We start from the raw sequence: 21,418 nt of genomic DNA on the forward strand, positions 1-21,418 counted from the left end.
GCCGCCATAAACAATCGAGTTTTTCATCAACAGATATTACTGGTGAAAAACGTTTACTGCCAAGGCTCTCCTGTAGTGAATATTGGCTGGGTGTCAACCCATCAACGTGCCAGACAACCCAAAACGTCTATGGGTACTCTAGCATCTAACGGGAAAGCACATTTATTTCTGTTATATGTTGCTCGGAGGATAACCCCTTTGAGTAAAGCCTAATGGGCTAGCTCAGTGGCTGTTACCTATGATGTGTATGTTGAAGTCTTTCCTTCATATTTCTTAGAATATCATATTTCTCTTTTAACATTATGTTCATTCTACATTGTTACATAAATATAAAAACTTGTGTATAGAAGAAATTTTTCCCGTATTTCTTCGATAGATTACTAATGAGACCAAATATTACATAGTTCAGAACCGAATTCAATTCAGACAATGCAGTTCAGGGCCAAAATGGGTCTTTGAAAACACTGGCTTGCTTTGTTTGAAGAGTTTTTGCTATTTACTTTTTACTTGCAGATTACCAGCCAGCTCAGTAGGGCATCTATGCAAAGAGAGCTGTCAATCAAAGTGCTGGGCATGCTTACAGCCGCTGCTCACAGTATTATGAGTGACTGTAATCGCTCTCTGCACCGCCCCTATAACTAAAGGTCGGCAGCTGCAGGCAGGAAAGAAGTTAATCTCCTCCTGGAAGCCGCACTTTCAGTAAGGTGGCTGAGCAGCATTGTAATGCAATTTACCTGCAAATTATCCCTACATCTGCAGGTAAAAGGTGACATGTTCCCTTAAAAGGGAATCAGTCACCTGTTTTTTCCAATACAACCTACAGCCACTACCTTTCAGCCCCATGTGACAGCATTCTAAAATGCGGTATATATGACTCCAATTCGCCCTTTAAGGCAAATAAAAGACCTTTTATTATACTCACCTACGGGGTGGTAAGGTCCAATGGGCGTCGCTAGTCTTCATCCTGTGCCTCCTCTCTTTTTGCAATGCCATCCTCCTTCTCTGCTTTGTGTAGATGATGTCATCCACACAGTGTTCCCCTTCACGCTTCGGCGCAGGCGCACTTATCTCTGCCCTCAGCAGAGAAAAAAACTGCTATGTGCATGCACTGGGAAAGGCCAAAGAGCTCGTTTTGCATGTGCATTACAGTACTTTGCTCTGTACTCAGCACGGCAGAGACAAGTGCGCCTGCGCAGGAGTGTGAAGGGGAACAGTGTGTGGATGACATATGACGCGTTATGCACACGAAGAAGAGAAGGAAAGCATCGTGAGAAGAGACGCATGATTAACACCAGTGACGCCCATCGAACTGGACCGCCCCATAGCGGAGTATAATAAAATGTATTTTTTTTGCCTTACAGGGTGAATTGGAGTCATATATACAGCCTTTTAGCATGCAGTCACATGGGACTGAAAGGTAGTGGCCATGGGTTATATGGTAAAAAGCTGGTGACAAGTTCCCTTTAACATGATATTAGATCATCTACTAGTATAGAGTACCATCAAAGAATCCAGTTAAATAAAAGTATCTACTTATCTACCATCTATTCAAAAGCAGTATTTCAACAATATAAAATCCCACACACTTTGTCTCTTCTTACAAGTATACAGCATGCGTTTTGCCTGAAATGCCTGCATACCGTAGTAGGATAGTATAACTATCTGTAAATAAAACTAGTCTGGAGCTGAACTGTAGACTGGTCTTTTCAGGAATGTGGATGTTTACATAGAAAGAAAAGAAAAAACCAAACTAATTGCCATCATAATTTGAACTGAAGCGATGTTAACATCAGAAAATGAATGTAGCAAAAGATAAGCCTGGTTTCTCATTCATCAGCATGAAAAGAATCTGGCATAGTTTAACTCGGTCATAATGGAAAATGTGCGGCCAAAAAGGGACAGTTTTCATCACTTATTCTCCTAATGCCATCTCTTTTACTGTCATTTGTTTAATCAAACTGACTATGGGTAATAGTGTGTGACTGATTGATTCCGGCTCCTATCTCAAGATTTTTCAGGATTAAGAACATTTTCAGAGACATATAATGAGATGACCGATTAACCAATGACCAAAATACAGCTGCTCTTTCATGTGCCATTTCTACATATAGCTGCAGCTTGCCTTTCCCTAGGACAGTCAGGGATAATAGAAACTAATACCAGGTGCAAGTTTTCCAGTAATGATGACAGGTTTCACCACCTACATGCTGGATAGTTAACCCTTTCCCTGCTAAAGACATATCTTACAAGTTTTAGCAGGGTGGCAACTCATTAACGAGGCACGTATGAGATACATCCTGGTTATGGCCATACTAATGGCTACAAAAGCAATCCTGGTTTTGTTTAAAAGCTGAGATTATACACTGCATGTATGTCTGCAGCCCACACTACAGACTCTCACTTTAAGGCCGGGATCACACTAGCGTATAACACGGCCAAGTGCTATGCGATAAAACATGGCATAGCACTTGGATCAATGTTATACTATGGGGCAGCTCACATCTGCCATTATTTTCTCATGCCGATTTGGCATGAGAGAACAATACCAGCATGATGTCATCCCACTGCAGTCCGATATACGCAGAGTCAGACCATGGAGGAGATGGAGAGATTACAGCTCCTCCGCAGCTATGCTGCGATCCGCTTATGCGAGACAATCGGAGAACAGTAGCATGACACACTGCTCACACTCACAGCAGAGCTGGAGCCGAGGGTCATTAGCGTATCGCATCCGATGCTCTCACAACAGATGCCATACGCTAGTCTGCTTCCAGCCTAACCTCTAATATCAGTATGGGTCGCAAATACAGCCGCAATTCTGGTCTTGTTTTTAAAGTTCAGAATTGCAGCTTTAAAACAAGCCCTAGATCATTGCTTGAGGCTACAGTCCTGGCAGAGAAACAGCATTTTAAAATGCCACACTCCTTTCTGACTGCTGCCAGTGTGAAGCAGGAGGTGGCATTGGGGGAGCTGACAAGCTGCAGGGACAGGAGCCAACTCTATGATGTGGGATTCTACTCCTGACCCTGTGTAAGAGATTATGGGGGCAATTTATCAAAGAGTTATTACCAGAAAACTGTCAGAAAAAAATATGAAGAGATGCAAAATTCTTGACTTTTAGCATTTTCACACCAGCAATGAGCAGTTCAAACAAAATGGGCAAACCTTGTAAGGAGCCAGGGTATGTTTACGCTCGTCTCCCAAATTCATCAATAGTGCTGGTGTTTTTAATGCCAGAAATGTTACTTCAGTCCCTTACTGAAGTAACATTTCCAGCGAGTCCCATGCCACAAATAAGATGTCCCAAATTCATTACAGAAGTTGTCCACTACTTTGACATTGATGCCCTATCCACAGGATAGGGCATCAATGTATGATGGCCGGGGTCCTGCATACGGCACCCCCGCAGATCAGCTGTTCGGTATAATAGAAACAAGTCACCAATTCTGCATTTATCACCTGGTTTTGACTCCCACTCCTGAGAAAAAATACTGACCGAATACTGATAGTGGGGCCGCGGGCTTAAAGGAAAAACGGACCCGGCAAAGCTGTATTAAAGTAATTGGGAATTTAAAGAAAGGGCCAAACAGTGCATTGAATAGATAGATAGATAGATAGATAGATAGATAGATAGATAGATAGATAGATAGATAGATAGATAGATAGATAGAGGTGCATCTCACTAAATTAGAATATCATCAAAAAGTTAATTTATTTCAGTTCTTCAATACAAAAAGTGAAATTCACATATTATATAGAGTCATTAAGAACAGAGTGATCTATTTCAAGTGTTTATTTCTGTTAATGTTGATGATTATGGCTTACAGCCAATGAAAACAATGAGGAGTTAAGATCGTTTCCAACATTTCTGCTGTTTGCAATAAACCAATTAAACAAAAACAGTTCAAATATCTAATATAACAAGTGGCTTCTCCAAATTTAACACAAAATGCCACTTTTACTGACCACTGCAGACTCAGAATTATCAAACCCCTTTCTTACTAGCACCTTTAGTACTTAGTAGAGCACCATTTGCTGTTATCAACTGCTGCACATGTAATGCAAAGCCAGACAACATCTTCTGGCTGCGTCCCTGAAGAATATTCACAAAATCCTCATGGCTGTGGTCTCCTGTTCACTAATATTCTTGGGTTTGTGTGCTGCACCTCACTTGTTCAAGTCTGAAGAAGGAGCCTCTGTGCTCTGAAAGCTTGCATATATATATATATATATTTTTTTTTTTTTTTTCTGGTTAGCCAATAAAGGTATCACTCAGAGAATACTTTTGTCATTTTTGGGCATAAAAGTATTTACATCGATTTTTGTCTGGCTAACAAGGTACCACAATATAACTTTGTATTGTACATCAAATCCCATCAAAGAAATTCTATGGGTTTCTGTGACGGCCACTTCCAAACCTTCTGAAACCTAGCCTTTGTGGAGGTTGGAGGTATGCTTGGACCATTATCTTGTTGGAAGGTCCAACGATAGTCAGGTTTCATTTTCCTCAAAGAAAACATGAAGCTTTCTCCTTGGATTTCCTGATACTTGATTGAATCCATTTTGCCCTCCACACACCCAGTTTCTAGTGACAGAGGAAGCAAAGCAGCCCCAAGACATCACCGAATCACCACCATGCTTCACTGTACGCAGGATGTTCTTTCCAGTGTATGCTATATTTTTCCTTCTCCAGATATACCGCTGATCAATAGGCCTGAAAAGTTTCAGTTTTATTTTATCAGCCAACAGAACAGAACACCAAAACTTTTGTGCCATATTTATGCGGCTTTGAGTATGTTGGACATGGCTTTTCTTGGTCTTTTAAGTCAGTAGTGTATGTCTAGTTTGGGCTTAGTGAACTTCAGCGTTTAGTGTTTGCCTTAATTTGCAACCTAGACCTCTGTGGCTGCTGCCACCAAATCTTTTTGCAGGTCTTTTTCGGCCATTAGAAGGTTTTTGATTACCTGCCTCCTCAGGAATCTGATGGCAGCTAGTGATGGCTTCTACCTCCTGCCACGTTCAGGTAGTGTAGCCACTGTTCCTTTAACTTTGAAAGTGTGAACTATATTTGCAACTGTATCACTAAGGATATTACATGTCTTTACTATTTTATTTTATCCATTTCCTTATTTGTGCCAAAGATCTCTTCTCATAACTTTTTAGAACACTATCTTGACTTATTATTTATAACATGCAATCAAATGTCACGTCAACAAACATTTGATGCGTTTTATCTTAAAGGGGATTTCCCACGAACAAAAGTTTATTTTAATCAATAGTTCTTGAAATGATAATTTCCACAATTGGATGTGTTTAAATAAAATGTTCCTGTGCTGCGATAATCCTGTGTCTCACCGTACAGGAACATGGTCTGATCATACCACATCTCCTCGGCACGGGAGGAAGCAAAAGAGAGTATACAGACAGGACAGCATGGGATCACAGCTGATTATTTCTTTGAAGTAAAACATTGTTTAAAAACAGGCAGGGAAATGCTTTATCTCACAAAAAGAATCAACTGTGATCCCATGCTGTAATGTCTGTATACTCTCTTTTGCTTCCTCCCCTGCCCAGGAGCTGTGGTATGATCAGACCATGTTCCTGCACGGTCAGACACAGCCATTACACAGTACACAGCAGGAGCACATTTATATGATTATCTCAGCACAGGAACATTTTATTTAAACACATCCAATTGTGGAACTTATTATTATTCCAAGATCTATTGATTAAAATCAACTTTAATTCGTGGGAAAACCCCTTTAAGTACACCTGATGCAACTAATAAACCCTAATTGGTTGCAGTAAGAGCTGTTCTGTAGTACCTCGCGGCTCCACTACACATTAGTTACATAGTTACATAGTTTATAAGGCCGAAAAAAAGACAAGCGTCCATCCAGTTCAGCCTATTTCTTGTGCACTGCAGCTATTCCGCAGCGTTGATCCAGGGGAAGGCAACAAAAAACCATGCGGTATAGGCCAATTTACATCATTGAGGAAAAATTCACTTCCCGACACCAATCTGGCAGTCAGATTAAATCCCTGGATTAATTAACTATCCCTAAGCATAAAATGTAATTTTATTGTTCTCAAGAAAGGCGTCCAGGCCTCTCTTGAACTCATTAAGTGAGTTGGACATCACCACTTCCTCTCCCAGAGAGTTCCAGAGTCTCACGGCTCTGACCGTAAAGAATCCCCTTCTATGCTGGTGCAGGAACCTCCTTTCCTCCAGACGCATAGTGTGCCCCCTCGTGTTTGTCACCATCCTTGGTATAAACAGGTCATGGGAGAGATCTCTGTACTGCCCCCTGATGTATTTATACATGTTTATGAGGTCTCCCCTAAGCCTTCTCTTTTCCAACGTAAATAGGCCTAATTTTGACAACCTCTCTGGGTATTCTAGTCCCTCCATTCCCTTTATTACCTTAGTCGCCCTCCTTTGTACCCTCTCTAGCTCCAATATGTCTTTCCTGAGCACCGGAGCCCAGAACTGTGCACAATATTCTAAGTGCGGCCTTACCAGCGCTTTATACAGAGGAAGAACAATGTTCTCATCATATGCCCCTATTCCTCTTCTGATGCATGCCATGACTCTATTTGCCTTTGCAGCTGCTGCCTGACACTGCGCACTCCAATTTAATTTGCTATTAACCAAGACGCCCAGGTCCTTCTCCATATCAGATTTCCCCAACGGTTTCCCATTTAATATGTATGGGTGACTGCTGTTTTTCTTTCCCATGTGCATGACCTTACATTTATCGGCATTGAACCCCATTTGCCATTTTTTGGCCCAACTCCCCAATTTATCTAAATCCTCCTGTAGCTGTGCCCTATCCTCATCGGTATTAACTACTTTACAAAGTTTAGTATCATCTGCAAATATTGCTATTTTACTATGCAACCCTTCCACTAGATCATTAATAAATATATTAAATAATATAGGGCCCAAGACAGAGCCTTGAGGCACCCCGCTAGCAACCCTGACACACCCTGAGCTTACTCCATTGATAACCACCCTCTGCTTTCTATCACTCAGCCAGCTATTTACCCACTTGCACACATTATCCCCCAGACCAAGCATTCTCATTTTATATACCAAACTTTTGTGTGGCATGGTATCAAACGCTTTGGAGAAGTCAAGGTATACAACATCCACTGACTCTCCCCGGTCCAGCTGTGAGCTCACCTCCTCGTAGAAGGCGATCAGGTTTGTTTGGCAGGAGCGATCCCTCATGAATCCATGTTGATATGGAGTTAGACAGTTATTATCATTAAGATATTCTACAATAGCATCTCTAAGAAATCAATTCAATGCGCCCGATACATCATATCGTATGCCTATTCATGAACCACTCCCTGCTGGAGTAAAATTTGTGGCGTAGCAACAGCTGACGCTCATTAGGAATTTGACGAGTGGTGGTCCCCATGCTCTGCCCCAGTTCCGCCCATTTTTGTGTCATTGGGAGAAATTAGTGTGAAGATGCCAGAAGTCACAAAAAAGTAGGCGCCACTCTGGGTTGTTCCTAAATTTTGAGACTTTTTTACTTATTATTCCAAATGTTTTTACATCCAGCTGTTACTAGAGCTTATAACAGCTGATTGATGAGGCGCTGAGTGTTGGACCCCACCAATCTGAAGTTGATTACCTGTCCTATGGATAGGACATTAATATCTAATGATCAAACAAGCCCTTTAACAGACAATATAAAAAGTGCTTTGGACGGTATAGGGAATGACGTGAATAAAAGAATACCTGCTATACTCCTGCAAATGGAAAGTGACATTTAAAGAAACCATCTAATGCTGAGTCAAATAAACAATAGTTTTTCTCATACGTACAGGACAGAAACAACAACTTCTCATATAGAAGATCATCCCAATATTTATTAAATTATTAAAACCCTTACCTGGAAAAGAAGGTTTAAAAACTCGTTGGCAAGAGCACTTTTAACACTCCATATCTGGTAATCTTCCAGGGTAAGGTGCCCACTCTGTAAAAAAATTCACAAAGATCGTAAAGTACCAGATTAAACAGTGGGTCTAACAGAAAAACCTTAACAGCAAAAAACTGGGCTGACTACTTTAAGAGAAGCCATACTCTGTAAATGGTAACACCCCATAAAATGTAGTTAACCCCTTTGAATTTTGTCTTTCTTTTTGTTACTTTGGAGAATAGACTCACCAGTAATTTAGACAGGTAATATGGGCAATGAGCAACAAAAATTATATATTTTGTAGCAGTGGACATTATTACAAATAGTTATTTTTATTAACCATTATTATTAGTAGATGTTTCTTAAACTACAACTATAGTGAGTGGATGAGTCTGGTGCTTTGTTTTTTTATTGCAGCACTGGAGTGGTGCAACTAAACTGCCCCCGGTCTTATACTTACCAGCCACTGTCTTCATCTGTTCCTGGCACCACTCCTGTCGGTCTCCAGCACGTTGATCTGGGTCGCTCCAGTATTTGCTGGGTGATCCAGAAGTCACTACGCAATACAAGGCTATGAGAGCCAGAACAAGGCCCTCACTGACTTACACTGAGAGCTTGTGACCGTTACCTCTGACTTCCATTCAGTCAGAAGTTGCGGTCATAAGATAACGGTGCGGATCGGAGTGGCGCTGAGAAGAGCAGAAGACGGCAGGCAGCTGATAAGTATAAGACTAGGTAACTTAGGATAGTAACAACATTTCAGCACTGCAATATAATTTAAAAAAAACATTGGAGTGGTGCTTTAATAAGCTTATCAAGTACACAGAGTGCAGTTTTCCCCCACTGTTCAAGATCTTTTATCTATTTAGCATGGAGACCAAGGAAAACAGCAGAGCAAAAAGATTCACAGAGACCTGGTCCAGGAACCACTTGGAAGTCTGTGGACCCTCAAACAGACATGACGTTGTGACAGCCCAATCAGAAGAGGCACTGCAATGTCACAGGTAGTAGGAGGTAGCCACAGACTAATAACCTGACCACTGGACAAGTGTCTTGCAATTCTTTTTGCTCAACAATACTAATGAAATGTTAAAAATTCTGGGAATATTTCCAACTTAGCCCTTCAAAGCTAAGATAAGCATACAATATCTGTCATAGTCAGCCACCAGGGGTAGCCAGGAATATGTTACTAGCCAAGCAGGCTCTGGTCATCAGTTTCTGTAACTCCCATAGAAGTGACTGTTAGGCTGTGTGCCCACGTAGCATTTTTCAAGCGTATATGCTGCGGAATTTCCGCAGCGTAAACGCTTGAAAAACGCATGTATATCCGCACCACATGGTCCCCAATGGGATTCCGCAAGTTCTATGCACATGCTGCGGATTTTTCCGCAGCGTTTATGCCGCGTTCAAAAATCCGCAGCATGTCATTTAATTTTGAGTTTCCGCAAGCGGAATTGCCTTTGTCCAATGCATAAAAAACGCAAGGCAATTCCGCATGTGGAAAACGCGTGATAAACGCGCGAAAAATGCGCGATAAACGCGTGCGGAATTCCGCATGCGTTTTTCCGGGAGAGGACTTGCATTTATGCAGCAGAAATTTTCTGCTTCATAAATGCAACGTGGGCACATAGCCTTAAGTGAAACAGCTCATCAAGGCGAGCAATGTTATTTCTGTAACTCCTGAGTTATGGAAACATTGTAGCTCAGTTTTATGCCTCCTCTTTAATGCTCATTCATTTCTATCAGAGGTCCGAAAACCTAGAAGCACAACCTTTTCGGCTGTTTCTGTGATCCCAGCTACCAGTGTCCGCCTCATATAAACCACTATTCTCATCTCACATCGCTGAGACCTCTTTAAATATGGAGCAGCTTACCTTCGTTGTGTCATGAGTTTTTAGTATATTGTCGATGATATCAGAAAGATTCAAGTGTAATTCCTGCAAAAAGTTAAGAATATTGATAAACCAATGTGCGCTGCAGCAGCAAGCATTTAATAAAAGCATGTAATAATGGCATCAGGGGAACGTGCAGAAATGCAGCGGCTAGACATGAGCTCTTCGGATGTGAGCTATAGTGCAGATCTTTTGACAGGTGTCAGTACACAGCCTATTGTTTAACCTTAGTATGTAAAACATTTCTAATAGCACTTTCCAAAAAGTCTCTCTAATTTAACCCCTTCTCAACACTGCAATTTTCCAACCCCCCTCTACACTCCATAAACTTCAATATTCTGACAGTCCGTTTGTTCTTGTGCAAGACGAATTTGACCTGTTTTTTTTATATAATGGTGAGATAGTGGAGGAATGAAGTGTCACTAGAGTTTTGCCAATCATCACTTATTGGGCTGCTCAGTGCAGTTTTGGTAGAATCATTGTTTTATTAGCAGGAGATTAACAGTAGAGGACTAGTAAAACAACTGGCAGGTAGTCAAACATATTCATAAGCTCTGTATAAAACGCCCCAATCATTGACTGGCAGTTTTCTGTGTACATTGTACAAGGGCAGAAAGCGGTCAATCACTTGTAGGGGCGGGTTATGCGGAGCTTAGCTTTCAGAAAACCTCTAGATCTGCAGGAGCTAAGACACTCATTTTATCAAAATGACTGCAAGCAGCCCAGTAAGTACCACATCACTGGAAACAGAGTCTCTGCCCCTAAATTAAACGGTTCGCTCATGATAATTATGCAGTGTAAACGGACTTATGTTCACTTTTTCTTTTGATTTGTTGAAAGTATAGTAAGCATTTATGAAAAGTCAATTAAAACATCTCAAATACATAATGCTGAAAAGTCATCGGAAGTGAAACACATTAAAGCCTGATCTACTGAAATATTAGAAATACAAAATCAGTGTCTTAACTAGAAAAAAAGAGCTGTAATCTGATTGCTAAAGGAAGTGGGCAGACAGAAACTCAATGTCACCATTACTTCTAATAGGATAATCTGTAATACAATATCAATATTATTATATTGGCTGACAGTATCAGTTACAATATAAGTGAGTGGAGCGCTTACAGGTATGGCATCAGTGCGGTTATCTTTCCAGACTTCTAGTAGTGCAGGAACCATCTCTTCCAGCTCAGTACGGGACAAAACACCATCACGGTCTATGTCAAATACCTTGAAGCAAACTATTTAAGGGAAAAAAAAAGACAAATAATGAATGTGTTCCTTCACCCTGGTCATTTTTCATATGCCCAATACTATTTTTCAATACTTCATTTAAAAAAATCACTATTAATATATACAAATATATATATACACAGTTAGGTCCATATATATTTGGACAGAAACAACATTTTTCTAATTTTGGTTCTAGACATTACCACAATGAATTTTAAACAAAACAATTCAGATGCAGTTGAAGTTCAGACTTTCAGCTTTCATTTGAGGGTATCCACATTAAAATTGGATGAAGGGTTTAGGAGTTTCAGCTCCTTAACATCTGCCACCCTGTTTTTAAAGGTATCAAAAGTAATTGGACAATTGACTCCAAGGCTATTTGATGGACAGGTGTGGGCAATCCCTTCTTTATGTCATTCTCAATTAAGCAGATAAAAGGCCTGGAGTTGATTTGAGGTGTGGTGCTTGCATTTGGAAGGTTTTGCTGTGAAGTACACATGCGGTCAAAGGAGCTCTCCATGTAGGTGAAACAAGCCATCCTTAAGCTGCAAAAATAGAAATTCATTCGAGAAATTGCTACAATATTAGGAGTGGCAAAATCTACTGTTTGGTACATCCTGAGAAAGAAAGAAAGCACTGGTGAACTCATCAATGCAAAAAGACCTGGGAGCCCACGGATGACAACAGTGGTGGATGATCGTAGAATAATTCTCATGGTGAAGAGAAACCCCTTCACAACAGCCAATCAAGTGAACAACACTATCCAGGAGGTAGGCGTATCAATATCCAAATCTACCCTAAAGAGAAGACTGCATGAAAGTAACTACAGAGGGTTCACTGCACGGTGCAAGCCACTCATAAGCATCAAGAATAAAAAGGCTAGACTGGACTTTGCTAAAAAACATCTAAAAAAGCCAGCACAGTTCTGGAAGGACATTCTTTGGATAGATGAAACCAAGATCAACCTCTACCAGAATGATGGAAAGAGAAAAGTATGGCAAAGGCGTGGTACAGCTCATGATCCAAAGCATACCACATCATCTGTAAAACACAGCAGAGGCAGTGTGATGGCTTGGGCATGCATGGCTGCCAGTGGCGCTGGGTCACTAGTGTTTATTGATAACGTGACACAGGACAGAAGCAGTCAAATTAATTCTGATGTATTCAGAGCCATACTTTGTGCTCAGATCCAGTCAAATGCAGCCAAACTGATTGGTCGTCGTTTCATACTACAGATGGACAATGACCCAAAACATAAAGCCAAAGCAACCTAGGAGTTTATTAAAGCAAAGAAGTGGAATATTCTTGAATGGCCAAGTCAGTTACCTGATCTCAACCCAATTGAGCATGCATTTCACTTGTTAAAGAGTAAACTTCAGACAGAAAGGCCCACAAACAAACAGCAACTGAAAACCACCGCAGTGAAGGCCTGGCAGAGCATCAAAAAGGAGGAAACACAGCGTCTGGTGATGTCCATGAGTTCAAGACTTCAGGCAGTCATTGCCAACAAAGGGTTTTCAACCAAGTACTAGAAATGAACATTTTATTTACAATTATTTAATCTGTCCAATTACTTTTGGTCCCTTTAAAAACAGGGTGGTACATGTTAAGGAGCTGAAACTCCTAAACCCTTCATCCAATTTTAATGTGGATACCCTCAAATGAAAGCTGAAAGTCTGAACTTCAACTGCATCTGAATTGTTTTGTTTAAAATTCATTGTGGTAATGTCTAGAACCAAAATTAGAAAAATGTTGTCTCTGTCCAAATATATATGGACCCAACTGTATATGTATATGTGTATATATATATATATATATATATATATATATTATATATATATACACTGCTCAAAAAAATAAAGGGAACACTTAAACAACAGAATATAACTCCAAGTAAATCAAACTGTCCACTTAGGAAGCAGCACTGATTGACAATCAATTTCACATGCTGTTGTGCAAATGGAATAGACAATAGATGGAAATTATTGGCAATTACCAAGACACCCTCAATAAAGGAGTGGTTCTTGCAGGTGGGGACCACAGACCACATCTCAGTACCAATGCTTTCTGGCTGATGTTTTGGTCACTTTTGAATGTTGGTTGTGCTTTCACACTCGTGGTAGCATGAGACTGACTCTACAACCCACAGAAGTTGCTCAGGTAGTGCAGCTCATCCAGGATGGCACATCAATGCAAGCTGTGGCAAGAAGGTTTGCTGTGTCTGTCAGCGTTGTGTCCAGAGGCTGGAGGCGCTACCAGGAGACAGGCCAGTACACCAGGAGACGTGAAAGTGGTCATAGCAACCCAGCAGCAGGACCGCTACCTCCGCCTTTGTGCAAGGAGGCACAGGAGACGCAATGCCAGAGCCCTGCAAAATGACCTCGAGCAGGCCACAAATGTGCATGTGTCTGCACAAACGGTTAGAAACCGACTTTCATGAGGGTGGCATTAAGACCCGACATCCACAGATGGCAGTTGTGCCCACTGCCCAACACTGTGCAGGACGCTCGGCATTTACCGCAGAACACCAGGATTGGCAAAGTCGCCACTGGTGCCCTGTGCTCTTCACAGTTGAAAGCAGGTTCTCACTGAGCACATGTGACAGACGTGACAGAGTCTGGAGACGCAGTGGAGAGCGCTCTGCTGCCTGCAACATCCTTCAGCATGACCGGTTTGGCAGTGGGTCAGTAATGGTGTGGGGTGGCATTTCTTTGGAGGGCCGCACAGCCCTACATGTGCTCGCCAGAGGTAGTCTGACTGCCATTAGGTACCTAGATGAGATCCTCAGACCCCTTGTGAGACCATATGCTGGTGCAGTTGGCCCTGGGTTCCTTCTAATCCAGGACAATGCCAAACCTCATGTGGCTGGAGTGTGTCAGCAGTTCCTGCAAGATGAAGGCATTCAAGCTATGGACTGGCCCGCCCGTTCCCCAGACCTGAATCCGATTGAGCACATCTGGGACATCATGTCTCGCTCCATCCACCAACGTCACGTTGCACCACAGACTGTCCAGGAGTTGGTGGATGCTTTAGTCCAGGTCTGGGAGGAGATCCCACAGAAGACCATCCGCAACCTCATCAGGAGCATGCCCGGGCATTGTAGGGAGGTCATACAGGCACGTGGAGGCCACACACAATACGGAGCCTCATTTTGACTTGTTTTAAGGACATTACATCAAAGTTGAATCAGCCTGTAGTGTGTTTTTGCACTTTAATTTAGGGGGTGACTCCAAATCCAGGCCTCCATTGGTTAATAAATTTGATTTCCATTGATGATTTTTGTGTGATTTTGTTGTCAGCACATTCAACTTTGTACAGAACAAAGCATTCAATGAGAATATTTCATTCATTCAGATCTAGGATGTGTTATTTGAGTGTTCCCTTTATTTTTTTGAGCAGTGTATGTATGTGTGTGTATATATATATATATTATATATTGTAACGGGTCTGGGAGGCAGAACCTCTGGGCTACTATACAAGGGAGCGGTCCTTGTAAGGGAGCGGGTGGCGACCAGGCAGGCAGTCACAGCAGGTGACCGGGACAGTCTCTGGGTGTACGGGCAGGAGGTCACGGCAAGTGATCAGGGCAGTCTCTGGAAGAACGGGCTGGAGGTCACGGCAAGTGACCGGGGCAGTCTCTGGAAGAACGGGCTGGAGGTCACGGCAAGTGACCGGGGCAGTCTCTAGGTAAAGGGTAGGTACGACCTGTGATGGCTGAACCTCCAGGTAGGCTAGCAAGGCAGATGGAGGATGTGTGCTCCCAGGTGAGCAAGCGAGAGTCTCTGGAATAGCAGGTGGTCACAGCACGTGACGGCGGAGCCTCCAGGTAGGCAAGCAGGCAGGTAGCGGAGAAGCGCTCCCAGGTGAGCGGGCAAGAGTCTGGAATAGCTGGTGGTCACAGCACGTGACAGCGGAGCCTCCGGGCTGGCAAGCAGGCAGGTAGCGGAGAAGCGCTCCCAGGTGAGCGGGCAAGAGTCTGGAATAGCTGGTGGTCACAGCACGTGACAGCGGAGCCTCCGGGCAGGCAAGCAGGCAGGTAGCGGAGAAGCGCTCCCAGGTGAGCGGGCAAGCTGGTCCATAGACACACTGACCGGAGTTGTAAGGCAGATCGTCGGACCTCAGGCAAGCAGGCAGGTAGCTGATGTGCGCTCCCAGGTGAGCGGGCAAGTTGGTCCTTAGACAGACTGACCGGAGTTGTAAGGCAGACCGTCGGACCTCAGGCAGGCAGGCAGGTAACAGGAAATCAGGCAGGATTAGGGCAGCAAGCTGGCAGGAATCTGGCAGGTAACTGGCAGGTAACTGGCAAGGGACCTGAGGGCTGAAGCAGAGTAGAACGGTGCAACAACATTGCTCGGGCACCTCCATTTTGGAGGAGGTGCCTTATATATGGTAAAGTCCTCCGGCCATTGGCCGGGGACTCCTTAGGACGGCGCGCGCAGCCCCTTTAAGAGGGAGGGAGGGCGCGCGCGCCCTAAGCACAGTGGCCGGGAAGGAGCGTGCGCTGCCAGCAGAGCGGGAAAGGGACGCCGGGCACGGAGCAGAGCGGTGAGGGGAACAGCGTCCCTGCCTAGCAGAGGGCAGAGACGCCGGCACTACAGTACCCCCCCCTTTAGGCCCCCCCTTTTTTAGGCCAGATAGAAATTTAGCTAGGATGAGAGGGGCATGGATGTTCTCCCGGGGCTCCCACGTTCTCTCCTCAGGACCAAACCCCTTCCAATCTACCAGAAAAAAGGTCTTTCCTCTTACCCTTTTGGTGGCAAGAATGTTCTCTACCTCAAACTCGTCCTCAGCAGAAACCGGAGCAGGAGGCGTACCTGTAGACTTGGAAAAAGAGTTAAGCACCACGGGTTTGAGGAGAGATACATGGAAGGAGTTAGGGATCCGTAAGTTGGCCGGGAGTTTCAATTTATAGGCCACCGGGTTGATCTGACTGATGACCTCCAGAGGACCGATGAACCGAGGTCCTAACTTGTAAGAAGGTATCTTGAGTCGAACATATTTAGATGAGAGCCAGACTTTATCTCCTGGACGAAATTGTGGAGGATCCAGGCGTTTTTTGTCAGCGTGTCTTTTCATACGCTCGGATGACAGAAGGAGTGCGGACCGGGTACTCTCCCATATGGAGGAAAATTTGCTAACGAGAGATTCCGCAGCCGGGTTGTCCACAGAGGTGGAGACAGGAAAAGGAATCCGAGGATGCTGACCAAAGACTACAAAAAACGGGGATTTGGAGGAGGATTCGCTCTCGTGATTATTATAAGAGAACTCGGCCCATGGTAGGAGATCCACCCAGTCAGAATGGTGGGCATTAACGAAGTGCCGGAGGTAACTGGTCAGGTTCTGATTGATCCGCTCCACTTGACCATTGGACTGTGGGTGGTAAGCGGAAGAGAAGTCCAGGGTGACGTCTAGTAGTTTACAAGTGGCTCTCCAGAAACGTGAGGTGAACTGTACCCCACGATCCGACACGATGTGGAGGGGCAGGCCATGAAGACGGAAGATGTGGCGGATAAAGTCTTTAGCCAGCTCGGGTGCAGACGGAAGGCCTGGCAGGGGAATAAAGTGAGCCATCTTAGAAAAGCGGTCAGCGACCACCCAAATGACCGTACAACCGGCAGAGACGGGGAGATCAGTTATAAAGTCCATTGCTATATGCTGCCAGGGGGCAGCAGGTACAGGAAGCGGAAGGAGGCGTCCGGCTGGCAGATGTCTCGGGACTTTGTTGCGGGCGCAGGACACACAGGCAGAAACAAAGTCTATTATGTCCTTGTGCAGGGTAGGCCACCAATAGTGCCGGGCAATAAGCTGGAGGGTCTTTTTCTGACCGGCGTGGCCAGCTAGTTTAGACGAATGGCCCCAGTGTAGGATCTTCTCCCGATCAGGTACTGAAACAAACGTCTTACCGGGAGGGAGACGATTTAGACTCACGGGAGCCACCTGCATTACTCTGGCGGGATCGATGATATGTTTAGGTTCTTCCTCGAGATCGGACACCAGAAAGGATCGGGACAAGGCGTCTGCTTTGACGTTTTTGTCAGCCGGGCGAAAATGAAGAACAAAATCAAAGCGAGCAAAAAACAAGGACCACCGGGCTTGGCGCGGGTTAAGTCTCTGGGCATGCTGGAGGTAAGCCAAGTTCTTGTGGTCAGTGTAAATTATTACCGGATGAAGAGCCCCCTCGAGTAGGTAACGCCACTCCTCCAACGCCAGCTTGATGGCCAATAACTCTCGGTCTCCAATGGAATAGTTGCGCTCAGAAGAGGAGAAGAGTTTGGAGAAGAAGCCACAAGTTACCATTCTCCCGGAAGATGATTTTTGAGTAAGTACCGCTCCGGCTCCAGAGGAGGAGGCGTCAACTTCCAGGAAGAACTGCTTGTTGCCGTCCGGGCGATGCAGCACCGGGGCGGAAGAGAAGGCCTGTTTTAGGGAAAGAAAGGCCTCCTCTGCTTCGGGCGGCCACTCTTTGGGATTAGTACCCTTACGGGTGAGCGCGGAAATTGGGGCAGTCCGGGAAGAGAAGTGCAGGATGAAGAGGCGGTAATAGTTGGCGCAGCCCAGGAACCGTTGAATAGCCTTCAACCCCTCTGGTCGGGGCCATTTCTCGATGGCAGACAGTTTCTCAGAATCCATTTGTAGGCCGGTCTGAGAGATAATGTAGCCCAGAAACGGAAGCGAGGTCTGCTCAAAGAGGCACTTCTCATATTTAGCGTAGAGATGGTTCTGCCTGAGCCTGAGCAGGACCTGACGAACATCACTCCGGTGAGTCTGGAGATCCGGAGAGAAGACCAAGATGTCGTCCAGGTACACCACTACGCAGGAGTAGAGAAGGTCCCGGAAGATGTCATTGACCAACTCTTGAAAGACGGCAGGAGCGTTACAGAGGCCAAAGGGCATTACCAGACATTCATAGTGGCCGTCCCGGGTGTTGAATGCAGTCTTCCATTCATCCCCCTGACGGATACGAACCAGGTTGTACGCCCCACGGAGGTCCAGTTTGGTGAAGATTCTAGCCCCCCTCAGACGATCAAATAACTCCGGAATGAGCGGAAGGGGGTACTTATTCTTCACCGTGATCTGGTTAAGGCCTCTATAGTCTATACAGGGACGGCGAGAGCCGTCCTTCTTTTTGACGAAAAAGAAGCCTGCTCCCGCCGGGGAGGTGGATTTCCGGATGAATCCCCTGGCCAGATTCTCCTCAATATATTCGGACATCGACCGGGTCTCAGCAGCGGATAATGGATAAATACGCCCACGGGGAGGAGAAGTACCAGGTAACAGGTCGAAAGGGCAGTCGTATGGTCTATGAGGGGGTAGTGTCTCTGCCTCCTTTTTATTAAAGACATCAGCATAAGACCAATAAGGAATCGGAAGTCCAGGTAGATTAGCTGGGGTAGGAGAAGGACGGACGGGATGAACGGGAACCAGACAGGTCTTATGGCAGCCCTGTCCCCAGCGAAGGACTTCTCCGGTCTGCCAGTCAAGAACGGGTGCATGTTTCTGGAGCCAAGGTAGGCCTAGCAAGAGGGCGTGAGAGAGTCCAGGCAGAACATGGAAGGAGATACTTTCAGAATGCAGCATTCCCACCTGCAGAGTAATGGATTCGGTGATGAGTTGGATGGGGCGTGGTAAGAGCCCCCCATCCACGGCAGCAACAGACAAGGGTACAGCCAGAGGTTTGGTGGGGATGCGGTATTTCTCTACCAGGGACTGTGAAATAAGATTCCCGACTGCTCCAGAGTCCAGTTGGGCTAGTTCGAAATAACGGTTCTCCCCGTAGACGATTGAAACTGACAACAGCAGGGATGGAGAGGATTTATTCTTGTCTAGGTGGACCTCTCTGAGCGAACCTAGACACAGGCGTTTCCCGACCTCTCCGGGCAGGCACGGATCCGGTGCTCCTTACTGCCACAGTAGAAGCAGGTCCCCTCGGCACGGCGTAAGTCCTGACGGGTCTTGACCATCTTGGTCTGGTCGACCTGCATAGGCTCAGGAGGGTGTACCTGGTTAGAGACAGAAGGAGTGACGGGTTTCTGAAAAGTAGGAGCTAGACGTGGTAACCTCCTCTCACGGGTGACCTCTCTGGCACGCTCCTGGAACCGTAGGTCAATCCGGGTGGCAAGAGTTATTAAGTCATCGAGAGTGGTAGGAATGTCCCGACCGGCAAGTTCATCTTTAATACGGCCGGACAGACCCTCACAGAAGACGGAAACCAGAGCGTCGTTATCCCAGGCCAGCTCCGAGGGAAGGGTACGGAACCGTATGGCATATTGGCCCACGGTGAGACTCTCCTGACGGAGGCGTAGCAACGATGATGCGGATGAGGTCTTCCGTCCTGGTTCGTCGAAGACTTTCCGGAAAGCCGTGAGAAAAGCAGGCAAGTTGGACACCAGGGGGTCTCTTCTCTCCCATAGAGGATTTAGCCAGGCCAGGGCCTCCCCGGTGAGATGGGACATGATGAATGCAATTTTGGCTCGGTCGGAGTTAAACTGGTGGGACAATAGTTCAAAGTGCAGGGTGCACTGATTTATGAAGCCCCGAGCCTGGGCTGAGTCGCCTCCGAAGCGAGGAGGTGCAGAAAGCCGAGGTCCGGGGTAGGATATCATGGTGTTAGTGGACAGCGGAGCTGCCGGATTGCGAGACATGGCACTGGCGGAGGTTGTTGGTGGAGCAGTCAGAGTGTCCAGGCGAGTATTGACATTCCGCAGGTGACCCAGGATGGACTCCTGTTGGGACCTCTGACGGGACAGTTCATGACACAGGTCCGAGAGCGAGGGAGCTTGGGTGCCACCGGGTTCCGTGGCCCGAGCAAACTGTAACGGGTCTGGGAGGCGGAACCTCTGGGCTACTATACAAGGGAGCGGTCCTTGTAAGGGAGCGGGTGGCGACCAGGCAGGCAGTCACAGCAGGTGACCGGGACAGTCTCTGGGTGTACGGGCAGGAGGTCACGGCAAGTGATCAGGGCAGTCTCTGGAAGAACGGGCTGGAGGTCACGGCAAGTGACCGGGGCAGTCTCTGGAAGAACGGGCTGGAGGTCACGGCAAGTGACCGGGGCAGTCTCTAGGTAAAGGGTAGGTACGACCTGTGATGGCTGAACCTCCAGGTAGGCTAGCAAGGCAGATGGAGGATGTGTGCTCCCAGGTGAGCAAGCGAGAGTCTCTGGAATAGCAGGTGGTCACAGCACGTGACGGCGGAGCCTCCAGGTAGGCAAGCAGGCAGGTAGCGGAGAAGCGCTCCCAGGTGAGCGGGCAAGAGTCTGGAATAGCTGGTGGTCACAGCACGTGACAGCGGAGCCTCCGGGCTGGCAAGCAGGCAGGTAGCGGAGAAGCGCTCCCAGGTGAGCGGGCAAGAGTCTGGAATAGCTGGTGGTCACAGCACGTGACAGCGGAGCCTCCGGGCAGGCAAGCAGGCAGGTAGCGGAGAAGCGCTCCCAGGTGAGCGGGCAAGCTGGTCCATAGACAGACTGACCGGAGTTGTAAGGCAGACCGTCGGACCTCAGGCAAGCAGGCAGGTAGCTGATGTGCGCTCCCAGGTGAGCGGGCAAGTTGGTCCTTAGACAGACTGACCGGAGTTGTAAGGCAGACCGTCGGACCTCAGGCAGGCAGGCAGGTAACAGGAAATCAGGCAGGATTAGGGCAGCAAGCTGGCAGGAATCTGGCAGGTAACTGGCAGGTAACTGGCAAGGGACCTGAGGGCTGAAGCAGAGTAGAACGGTGCAACAACATTGCTCGGGCACCTCCATTTTGGAGGAGGTGCCTTATATATGGTAAAGTCCTCCGGCCATTGGCCGGGGACTCCTTAGGACGGCGCGCGCGGCCCCTGTAAGAGGGAGGGAGGGCGCGCGCCCCAAGCACAGTGGCCGGGAAGGAGCGCGCGCTGCCAGCAGAGCGGGAGAGGGACGCCGGACACGGAGCAGAGCGGTGAGGGGAACAGCGTCCCTGCCTAGCAGAGGGCAGGGACGCCGGCACTACATATATACATATATACATATACACACACACACACACACACACACACACACACACACACACACACACACACACACACACACACACACACACACAGTACAGTACAGACCAAAAGTTTGGACACACCTTCTCATTTAAAGATTTTTCTGTCTTTTCATAACTTTGAAAATTGTACATTCACACTGAAGGCATTAAAACTATGAATTAACACATGTGGAATTATATACTTAACAAAAAAGTGTGAAACAACTGAAAATATGTCTTATATTCTAGGTTCTTCAAAGTAGCCACCTTTTGCTTTGATGACTGCTTTGCACACTCTTGGCATTCTCTTGATGAGCTTCAAGAGATAGTCACCGGAAATGGTTTTCACTTCACAGGTATGCCCTGTCAGGTT

General features: G+C 46.0%; 1 protein-coding gene across 3 annotated transcripts in view; it reads right to left on the reverse strand.

Moving 5' to 3' along the window:
- Positions 1-21,418, reverse strand: part of USP32 (ubiquitin specific peptidase 32) — a 257,900-nt gene that overhangs the window by 140,399 nt on the left and 96,083 nt on the right. For all 3 annotated transcript variants that reach the window (XM_073665478.1, XM_073665477.1, XM_073665479.1), the window contains 3 exons: positions 10,949-11,064; positions 9,809-9,871; positions 7,908-7,991 (listed from right to left, as the gene is read on the reverse strand). In XM_073665478.1, coding sequence (XP_073521579.1) covers positions 7,908-7,991; positions 9,809-9,871; positions 10,949-11,064 — 263 coding nt within the window. The remainder of the gene's footprint in view (positions 1-7,907; positions 7,992-9,808; positions 9,872-10,948; positions 11,065-21,418) is intronic.

The sequence above is a fragment of the Phyllobates terribilis genome, unplaced genomic scaffold (assembly GCF_046119375.1).
Source record: "Phyllobates terribilis strain yellow unplaced genomic scaffold, ASM4611937v1 Scaffold_2__4_contigs__length_985480577, whole genome shotgun sequence".
NCBI lineage: Eukaryota > Metazoa > Chordata > Amphibia > Anura > Dendrobatidae > Phyllobates > Phyllobates terribilis.